At 51.7% G+C, this 10,804-nt stretch overlaps 1 protein-coding gene across 2 annotated transcripts; it reads right to left on the reverse strand.

Moving 5' to 3' along the window:
• Positions 1-6,154: 6,154 nt before the first annotated feature.
• On the reverse strand, positions 6,155-9,024 carry Adrb3 (adrenoceptor beta 3). 2 transcript variants are annotated; one of them, XM_050146834.1, is made up of 2 exons: positions 7,485-9,024; positions 6,155-7,102 (listed from the first exon to the last, which is right to left on the reverse strand). In XM_050146834.1, exons 1-2 carry the CDS (start codon positions 8,675-8,677, stop codon positions 7,063-7,065), a joined length of 1,233 nt encoding a protein of 410 aa, XP_050002791.1. In that variant the 5' UTR covers positions 8,678-9,024; the 3' UTR covers positions 6,155-7,062. The 2 variants fall into 2 exon arrangements, with proteins under 2 accessions (XP_050002791.1, XP_050002790.1); XM_050146833.1 differs by having other exon boundaries at positions 6,159-6,704; positions 7,485-9,020.
• Positions 9,025-10,804: the final 1,780 nt, after the last annotated feature.

A 10,804-nucleotide genomic window follows, 5' to 3' on the forward strand; every position in this document is an offset into this window, starting at 1 on the left:
GCCCCCCCCCCCCCCCTCGCCAATCCCCTCTCGTCACCCTTCCCACCTCTGCAAACCTCAGCTGAGCCAGCGCTGGCTCAGGCTGTGTATCCTTACTAGCGAACCGGGGAACCTGAGGTTCCCCAAAGACCAGCATTTCCTCTGCGAGTCCGTCCTACTGCCAGCAGGGTGGCGCTGGAGCGGCTGTGAGCTTTGCAGCCTCAGCGGTCTAGATGCCCCTGGTGACTCGGGTAGATTTGGGCAGAAATGGCATGGGGCTGCTGCGCTTGAAAGCAGCTAGCGACGGACGTCATAGGATGTTAGGGAAACCCCACCTTCCTCAATCCACCCGCGCCCCCTTCTGCCCTCCTGAGGCTTGAACTCTGAAGGAAAAGCCTCGGGAGAAGGAGTGGAAGGGGCTATCTGTGACTGGGCAGCGTCTCTGCCTCAGATCGTGCCATCTTGTAGGTGGGGACTGATTTTCAGGCTTGCAGTGGCAGTGACGTCTTCAGAGCTGTGGAGGTCGCGCTCAGCGTCTGTAAAACTTTAGAAATGCTTTTAAAAAACAAAACCGTCTCTTGGCATCTGTTTAGGAAGAAGACACAAGATAGCGCTAGAGAGCCGACGAGAAGATGCATCAGCTTTAGGGCTTGGGGGGAGTGGGTGGGGTGGGTGTTTTCGGAGCTAACATTTCCTTAAACTCGGCCCCACTGTCACTCCTTTGGAGGACTTTGTACATGCTCCCCACAAATTTTCCACACACCCCGCAAGACCTTGGGAATCATTGGAAATGACCTTGAACGTGAATGTGAGACGGCGGGCTAAAATGGCGGGAGCAAAAGCTACTTCCTTAGATTGCTTCTGAGTTTGGGCCAAGCGCTTGGGATGAGCGGACATCAGAGCTCTGGGTGAGACTCAGGTGGCCACAACTGTGATAGGAGAGGAATGGGAACGCTGGAGAAGCCGTGGGGCGAGCCGAAGGCATGAGCTGCACCGTGAGAACGAGCGCTTGCCATACCAAGAAACTGCTAGCATCTCGCTTCTCTCTGGGCTCCACGTGTTAAATAAGAATGGAGAAATCGGCTTTTAACAGTAAGATCAGGCAGCACCCCCACATCACAGCTCACAACTTTCTTGAACTCCAGATTTGGGGACCCGAACCCCTCTGTTAGCCTTCTCCAGCACCAAGCATGCATGCAGTGCATAGATATACATGCAGGAGAAACACCCATACAGATAAAATAAATCAATAAATGAATTTTAATTCAGACATTAAAACAGAGAGGGGGAGGAAACCAGGAGGAGACGAGCATCTTCTGTAAGGGGCCGCCAGGTCCTGACATTAGAAATGCTTTTTGCTCTCTCTCTACCTTCTACCTATCTCTACCATTTATCTTATTGACAACGCTGTATTTGGTGAAGGGAGGTACAACCAAGACCCAAAGCCAGGCCAAGGTCAGACCAGAGTCTGCACAAGGTGAGAGCCGAAGGGGGACCCCTAGTGGAGGGTCTATAAAGTCAAGGGGATTAATCTGAGATGGGTCCGACTCAAGAAAGAACAGGCAGGGCATCTCATAGTGACCAAAGACAAGCCCCACAAAACAAGCAGGGCTATGGGAATGTAAATCAGTAGGCCAGGAACTTGCTCTAGCTCCAGTCTCATTCCACCAAGTTATGCTGGAGCAGCCCCTTCTGTTTCCAAACTGCTTTCATCATGTAGGATCTTGACCGCTCTTCCAAACTAATCTGCATGGGCTGAATGCAGAGGCCGCGTTGTTTCCGTTTGAATCATATGTAAGCAAATGGCTGAAGAGCTAATGTGTGACTTCACACACACTTGGTAGTACGCGTAGAGAAGATAAAGGGAACTTTGTGTTCCTCAAGGAGGTCTCGAGTCCCCCAGACAATATAGGCCGTTGCTATTGCTTTGTTTGCTCACAAGAACTAGAGGGTTAGATCCTATTGCTGAAGACATGACATACTTTGGTGGCAGGACATAGAGAAACTGAGCTGGGACTGGCTACATTTTCTAGTACCAGAAGGTGTTATGCAGGCTGATGGAAGAGAGATCCCCTCAATAGTCTTAGCAAGTTATGTGGGAGTGTCATATCAATCTGTTGATTTCATTGGCTGAGCAATAAAAGAATCTGCTTGGCTGGCCCTGATAGGTTAGAACATAGATGGGAGGAGTAAACAGAATAGGATGCTGGGCGGAAGAGGGACCGGACAGCCGCCAAGCTCTGCTCTCCCAGGCAGCTCCAACCCATGATGGACTTAGGCTAGAATCTTCCCGGTAAGCGCACCTTGGGGTGCCTACACACATTCCTAGAAATGGGCTAGTCCAGGTGCGAGAGTTAGCCTAGAAGAGGCTAGATAGAAATGGGTCAAGCAGTTAAATGAATACAGTTTGTGTGTTGTTATTTCGGGCATGAGCTAGCCAAGCGGCCGGGGTGTTGGGGACGCAGCCCCGCCGCTTCTTATCTCAACAGCAAGTGAGGAAAGCTGGGGACCAGAGAGGTGGCCTTCTCTGGGGAAGAGCACGTCCGTTGGTTGCCCAGTGCCACATGGCCAGCCCTGAAGACACACACGTAAGTCACATTATCCAAACTGAACAGGGTTACTTAGGAATATATATGTATACACATATACACATATGCAAGCAGTAACAATGAATGAAAAAAAAAAAAAGACCATGAATTTGAAGGAAAGTGGAGAGAGTATGTGGGAGGCTGTGGAGGGACGGAAGGGTAGGGAGAAATGTTGTAATTGAATTATAATATCAAAAGTAAACACAATAATAGAAAAGACTCCATCCGTGGAGGGAGGAGGGGCTAAGGAGGGAGGTCCCACCCTCTCTGAGGAAGGACTGGCAGTTAGTCTTGCTGGGGGAGGCAGGGCGATTTTCTTCCGTGATGGAGCCACTGATATAACCTCCCACCCACACTCATTCCAGAAACTCATTTCAATTCCGTGAGTCGCGAATTCCCCCTCAAATCTGACAAACAATCAAAGAAGTGGACGTTAAAGGGAGCGTTGCTGAAGGGAAGGGAAGCTGGGTGTGTATGGGAAGGGGTGAGGGAGGGCAGTGGGGATGAAAAGGACAACATCATATCATGGGTGGCATTTTCAAAGAATGAAAACATTTGAAGCCTCCAAACCTAAAAGTAAAAAACAAAATCAACTAATGAGAGAGAGAGAGAGAGAGAGAGAGAGAGCGAGAGAGCGCAAACATTGAGTAAGATCAGCCCCAGACACTATGTGATTCCTGTGTGACTGCATTTTAAATAATTTTTTATTCTATCCTATCTTTTGTCTTTTATTATCATAGTGTGTGACATGCACCTTTACTATTTTTTTTTTTTGTTTTCCTGGCTCTGAAGCTTGTTTGACTGAAGAAATTTTGACTATCCAACTCACCACTTGTAGGTACATACATATGCTTATTTTGAGACAGGGTTTTAGGCATCCTAGGCTGCTCTCCAACTCGCTATGTGTCAGAAGATGACTTTGAACTCCAGACCTTCCTCTTGCCTCCGCCTCCTCAGTGCTGGGATTGCAGATGGCCATCGCCATACAGTTTTTGTTTGTTTGTTTGTTTGTTTTTCAAGACAGGTTTTCTCTGTAGCTTTTGGTTCCTGTCCTGGAACTAGCTCTTGTAGACCAGGCTGGCCTCGAACTCGTAGAGATCCGCCTGCCTCTGCCTCCCGAGTGCTGGGATTGCCATCCCCGCCCGGCAGAAAGCTAGCTGGTGTAGAGCAGGCTGGCCTTGAATTTACAGAGATCCATCTGCCTCTGCTGGGATTAAAGGCGTGCGCCACCACCCAGCTAGTTTTTGTGATGCTGGGACTCATACTTAGGGTGGCAGACAAGCTAGGCAGTCTAGTAACAGAAAGAACTTTGGTTCTTTATTTTTTTTTAATCAAGGTTTGAACTAAATTATTTCTTTTCTTTCTTGAGATAATTTCTTTCTGTGCAGCTAAGGCTGGCCTGGAGAGCTGAGACTATAGGTGTGTCCGCACACCTAGTTGGACTAAGGTATTTATAGGAGTCTTTTTAGTTTTTAAAACTGTTCACTAGACAGGGGAACATTCCACTCCTGTTGTATCTCATATTGCCACCAGGGGGCGCCTAACACTTCTAGTGTCTGTGCAACAAGGCTGAGGTTTAAAAGGCCTGCCAGGAAAGCCGTTCTAACACAGGACATGGTGGGGCACACCTCCAATCTCTGCACTAGGGTGCCTGGGATGGGAAGACCATGAGTTCTAGGACAGTCTGCGCTACAGAGCTAGACCCTCAAAAAAAGACAGTTCCAGACCTCTATGGCTTTCCCTCCAAACGGTTTCCTTTCTTTGGTTGGGAGGTCTCTACTCTGCAGGTTTGGGGAATGAAGTCGGTATGGAATTAGTCTAGTAACTGCCCACGAAGCCCACAGCCTACACTTACCCATCAGCACCTAGAAGAGTCCACCATGGGAAGAGTCCCAGAAAAGCTAATTAACAGTGCCCTCCTTTCTCCAATTCAGCTTGTTCTTTTGCGGTTTCACCCAAGAGGTCACCTGTTCAACTCAAGCCCCCTTTCTTTGTCATTTTGGCCCCCTACACTCTCCTACTTCCAGACTCTTGGTCAGGGCTTCCAGAACTCTCCATTTCCCACTGGTCTTTGAGTCTTCACATCTTTGGGTTCATAGCGGGGCCGTTTGTCTTCCCCAGTTCAAGCGCTGTCGTCCGCAAAAGCAGTTTGCCTCCCATTCAAGGATGTAAATCTCCTTTAGTCTGACACCTGGCTGGAGAAGGGACTAGAAAGGCTGTCTCTTCAGCTGTCAGATCCACTAGTGACAATCTGCAGATGGAATCCACAGCTTCGTTCAAGTCTAAACACTCCAAAGGAGGCTGCGAGTCGGCACACCGGTATGTGTCCAGCAAGACCCAAGCAGTCTGGGCTCCTGGACACTCTTCAAGGACAATTCTATAAACCAAAGAACCCCCTCCCCCAAAGTTACCCTCTCCTTTGCCTGGGCAACTTCCCTCAGCGATGTTGGGAAAATATCCAAAGATCCAGAGAAGAAGAGGCCCTCTGATCCCCAGGCTCCACCAAGACTTCCTTACTGAGGGCCATAGTTCAAGAGCAGAATCCCTGCCAAGAAACCGTCTACTTTCAGACACCAGAGATCGCACACGGCATTGGTTTGGAAAGCAGAAAGTCATCTTTGGTATGCAAACATCCTGAGAAATAAAACCTGAGCTCTAGGAGAAAAGGGAGCTGCATAGACTAGGTCCAGTTCGCAGGGAACACCCATATGTGGAAATGCATGTAGCATTGTCGCGTGGGCGACGTGCGGTTCTGTACCTCTGGGGCCCCCAAGCCCAGCCAACGCACAGCACGCTCTGCCACGGGTGTGCTAAACGTTAGCTGATTAACCGGCCTTCCTGACTCTCACTCAGCCTGCTCATGATCTCTGCTCCTGGAGTTAAAGAGGAGCCCATGTAACACTCCAGTGGCTTCCATGCGAGAAACATATCAGAGAAGAATGAAAAAAAAAAAACCCGGAAATGAGGAAAAAAGTCATATGAACAGACAGTCGTAACTCCAGTTTTGCTTCTCGAGGGTAATAATTTCTTCAAACTCAGGAAGGAAGTGGAAAGATAGGCAGTACAGAAGTACAGAAACATGTACGCGTGTATGTGTACACACATCTATTAATATAACACAAGACGTATTACCCCTTCCTAAACCAGTGCCCTGTGCTTCCAGATAGGCAGACACACAAAGCACAGAACCAAAGTGTTTGCTGATGTCAATGAGACCTTATTAACCCACTCTGGTTTGTGGTATGGGAGAGTCCTACTCTTGGTCCTGGGCACAGCAAGTACCCTCGTTCTAGAAAGACAGCCCAGTCATGGGTGTGACTACATTGCTTCTCGCAACTAGATCCCCAGAGTTGCAGGAAGGGCAGGGAGGAAAGGGAATCAAAGACTCGCCCGTCCCATTTACACAGACAGCCTTTTCAGTTTTGTCTGATGAGGATTAGGAAGAAAGGGGCAAGGATTACTCCGAATTTACTGCCCCTGACAAAAGGCAGCTCTGAACCGGGGAAGCCAGCAAAGGGATTTTGAAAAGAAAACAAATGGGAGAGAAAAGAGAACAAAAGGACAAGTTACATTCAGTAATATTTATTAATTTGATTTTAAGTGGAAAAGAGAGCCATTCCAGCGGTTCACCTTCTATGAACCCTGGAATCCCTCCTTGACGTTCCAACTATGAGGTAGATCAGAGCTGGTTTGTGCGGAAAGCAAGATATGGTTTGAGAGAGCCATGGGGCAAAACCTCAAACTTGGTTGTTTTTTTCCCTGGCTTCCTGCCCTCAAACTAGCCAGAGACACAGAATCACAAGCCGCTCACTGGGGTCAGGAAAGCAGAAAGAAGGGAGGTAGGTAGGGGTGCTTTCTTTGCCCTAAGCACACAGCACACACACAAGCAGAGTGATGGACCATCCCTTCAAAGCTGTAGGGCTGCTCACGGGGCAACTGGGCACAGGTGGCCTGACATCCCAGCTGCTGAGGTAGTAGCGAAGTTCCAGGTGGGTCTTCCGGTGAAACCCACTCGGCAAGAGTTCCCCGTGGGTCTGCTGGTGAAACCCACTCGGTAAGAGTTCCCCTTCGCAGGGCATCTTGCAGTCGAGTTAGCAGGCTCCCGAGAGATGAGGTTTTTCAGCCTGGGGACTCACTCTGAGTAGAAATTAGGGGCGTCATCAAAATTCTGCATCCATGGAGTTGTTTCTTGTTTTTCTGGCAAAAGCAAAACAAAACAACCCCTCCCCCCAAAAGAAACACGAAAACTCCCAGAAGTCCTGCAAAATGGAGATAATATTTCTGAGGGTAACTGGTCAAGGAGGCGGGAGCCAAGCACTAGCAGGTAGGGGGCAGTGTCTCAGGAACCCTGAAAAGCACTTTTACTTTCCAAAGGTATAAGGACCATTCAGCTCCCGCCTTCCCAGTCCCACCCTACAGCTCCGACCCAGTCCCTGAGGGAGGGATGCAGTTGAAATTTCAACTCACAGATTCCCTGAGGGATCTCGGTGGTCCTTCATGGGGGAAATGGCCGCTCACCTCCATAGCCACCAAATCTTTGAGGGAAATTGGAGCTGAGGGCGAGGGGTTGGGAACTCCACTGTTATCTACGGTAGCCCTAGCTGAAGAATGGAACTAGAAAACCCAAACTCGAGGCGACCAGGGAATTTAGAAACCTGCAGGCAGGGCAGCAATTGTTTGTGGGGCTCACCTGGTCGTCGGGTGAGCAAACAGTCCGCCCGCCCCTTTGCCTCCATCCCAGGGGTTGCATCCAAGAAAGGGAAAGACCCTAAATTCCATTTTAGTTCCTACTTCCTTTCTGTCCTTTCTAGGCAAAAGGCCCTGTCCACCCCTGCCCCCAAGCCCCAAACTCAAAAGCGGAGGAGACAAGAAGGTGTCCCCACCCGGAGCCCCCGGTTCTCTGCCTGTGTCCCCTACCTGTTGAGCGGCCGGCTCTGCCTGAACTCGGCTGAGCTGGCCCGAGCCGCTGTGGCTCCCGCGGGACTGGCTGGGAAGGCGACAGCGCGTGGCTCCTCCCGCCCGCGGCCACCGCAACCGCACAGAAGACGGCGGAAAGCGTCGCGGAAGTCCGGGCTGCGGCAGTAGATGAGCGGGTTGAAGGCGGAGTTGGCATAGCCCAGCCAGTTGAGGGCGATGAAAACCCCGTTGGGAACCAAAGAGGGCCCGGCGAGGGCGCGCAGTACGTTAGCCAGGAAGAAGGGCAGCCAGCACAGAGTGAAGATGCCCATAATGAGACCTAAGGTGCGCAGGGCGCGATGTTCCCGGAGCGGCAGGAGCCGCGCCGGCCGCCGGCCGCAGGAGGGCACTCCATCCGGAGCCAAGCCTGTCCCGCCTGTGACAGGGGACGGAGAGCGCGACGGAGCCCGCGGAGACTCCTCGGGCGGGAAGCGGCCCAGCTCCCGGCGCAGTAAACGCCGTTGACGCTTAGCCACGACGAACACTCGCGCGTAGACAAAGAGCATCACCAGGAGCGGAAGGTAGAAGGAGACGGAGGAGGAGAGCAGCGCGTAGGGCATGTTGGAGACGAAGGAACAGCAGCGCGGATCGGAGTGGCACTCCTGCGCCTCGGCGTCAGCCCCTACGCGCCACCACTGGCTCATGATGGGCGCAAAGGACACGGTAGCGGACACGATCCACACCAGGACCACCGCCGCCCGAGCTCGGCGCTTGGTAACCAGTGTGCCATAACGCAGAGGGTTGGTGACAGCTAGGTAGCGGTCCACAGCCAGGGCGCACAGGGTCTCGATGCTGGCGGTTACACAGAGCACGTCCACCGACGTCCACAGCTCGCATCCAGTTGCACCCAAGGGCCAATGGCCAGTCAGCGCCAAAGTGGCCCCCGGTGGCATTACGAGGAGTCCCACTACCAAGTCAGCTGTGGCCAGCGAAGTCACGAACACGTTGGTTATGGTCTGGAGTCTCGGCGTGCGGGCTATGGCTACGATTACCAGCAGGTTGCCTCCCACCGTGGCCAGCGCCAACAACGTCCCAGCCAATGCCGCTGCCCATGGCACCCCTGGCAACCCACTCGTGTTGGCTGCACTGGGGTCCAACGTGGGGACATCTGACCACAAAGCCAGAGAGCCGTTCTTGTGAGGCCACGGAGCCATCTCCTGTCACGCCTGGGGTGGGAAAGTTCTCCCTGACCCCCTGGCTCAGGGAAGGGGACAATAGGATTTGGGAGCGACTCCTCCTGCCTGGGCCATCTTCCCTAAGTTGTTGGGGTAAGTCTGTCAGCTTTCCCCCATCTCACCCCCCACACCCTAGATCCCAGGAGGAGTGGCTGCTTTTAAAGGCGCAGTGTCCAATAGTCAGGAGAGGAGAGGCCTCTGGTGGGAATTGGAGGGTAGAGAGGGACAGCCTGCCATGGCACTCCCTCAGCACCCATTTCCTGGAGCTCGGCAGCTCTTTCCTGGCAAGGCCTGCAGCAACCCTGGAAAGGCCTTCCACCCTACCCTTTGCCCAACAAGGAAGATTACTCTCTCCCAATACAACAACCCTAAGGTATTTTATTGTTTGAGATAGACTCTCCATATGTTCCTCAGAATGGTCCAGACCTCTAGATCCTTCTGCCTCTAGCCCCCTCCCTGCCCCCCACCCAGTGCTGGGATTACAATTCTGTGTGCCACTACTCCCAACCCTTGTCTTGTATCTGAAACAATAGCAAGTGGTTGATGTCGTTTTTCCACTTTATTACCTTGAGGCAGCATCTCTGACTGGGCCAGAAAGCTTTTATTTGGCCAGGACGGCTGCTCTTGAGCTTTTGGAATTCCGTCTGTCTCTGCCTCCCAGGGCTTGGTTATGGGCATGTGCAGCCATGCTCAACTCTCTCCTTGGGTGCTGGGATTTGAACTCAGGCCCTCAGACCTGCAGAACAAGTGCTCTCAACCTACTGAGCCATCCTCCTAGACCCTTATGCTGCGTTGCTGGAGTGTGTAGAAGGATAAGCTTGGTATCGAACACCGCTGAAGCCTTTTATACAGTACTTTCCCTTACCAGAAGACCAGCGCCTCGCTCTCTCTCCCCTCACTCAGACTTACAGGGCCTAACTCCGCCTTTCAGGCTCCCAGTTTTTAAAACGGTTCCTTCCAAACTGGGGGTGGGGATGAGAGGCTTAGAAATGAGCTTCTGGAGGTTAGGGAGATGGCTCCGTCACTGAAGTACTTGCCTTGCGAACAGAAGGATCTGAGTTCCATGATTCCCAGGTCCCATAAATAAAGACGCCTAGAGTGATGGCCTGCACGTGTAATCCCAGAGATGCCGGAAGCCGGTCAGGAGTGGACCCTTGAGCCGTCTTGCTTACTCCCCTGAAACAATGGGGCAAGAGAGGAAAAAAAAAAAGTACAGTGGAAAATGCCTTCAGGGTGACCCCGTGGCATGTTCTTTTGAACAGCTCCACGTTTCAAAAGCACACTGTATAGTCAGACACTGGTCTAGGCAATCCCTCTGGGAGGCTGAACCAGGGGCTGGGAGTCAGAAAGGTTGGAAGAGGACAAGAGAACCTAAAATTATCCCTGAGGAAAAGGGACCAGCTGGGCTCCCAGGGACCCAGCAGCTTACTCACCCATGAGCAGGACTGACAGGGGCTCTCGAGCAAACGCTTTCCCTGTCCCATGGAGTAACCAACCCACGCAGCCTGCACATCTCCCCTCTGTGGCCCCTGCCCCCGTCCTGGCATGCCAAGGTGGTGCAGGCTGCATTTGGCTGCAGCTTCTCGCTATTCATCAGGCTGATTGCGCCCGAGTCGTGTTTTGCAACACCAGAACCCTGCCAGTTATCACAAAGGGATGTCATGAGATTCCCCACAAGCAAGCAAGCAAGCAATCTCTGAAACAAATACAAGCCATTTGGCAATTTTTTTTTTCCAGGACATGAGAGTAGGTTGGGGAATGAGTGTTGTCCCGAGATATACCCAAAGGCTGTCACTTCTTCAGTGAACATTTGAAGAAAGTGTGCCAAAATGTTTACATTTTTGAAAAAGACTGAGAGTCCCCAAATCTTAAGGGCATACCTGCGTGTGGTCCCATAATCAAACAGTGTGAGAAGAAATGTACCAGTCCCCTGTTCTCCAAGGCCTGTGAGCCAGCAGAGCTACCATGCCCAAGTACTCTGCCTCCTCCTCTTTCTCCTCCTCTTTCTCCTCCTCTTTCTCCTCCTCTTTCTCCTCTTTCTCCTCTTTCTCCTCTTTCTCCTCCTCTTTCTCCTCCTCCTCCTCCTCCTCCTCCTCCTCCTCCTCC

This window comes from Alexandromys fortis, unplaced genomic scaffold, assembly GCF_014885135.2.
Source record: "Alexandromys fortis isolate MF-2015 unplaced genomic scaffold, M_Fortis_MF-2015_v1.1 scaffold_55, whole genome shotgun sequence".
NCBI classification, from domain to species: Eukaryota; Metazoa; Chordata; class Mammalia; order Rodentia; family Cricetidae; genus Alexandromys; species Alexandromys fortis.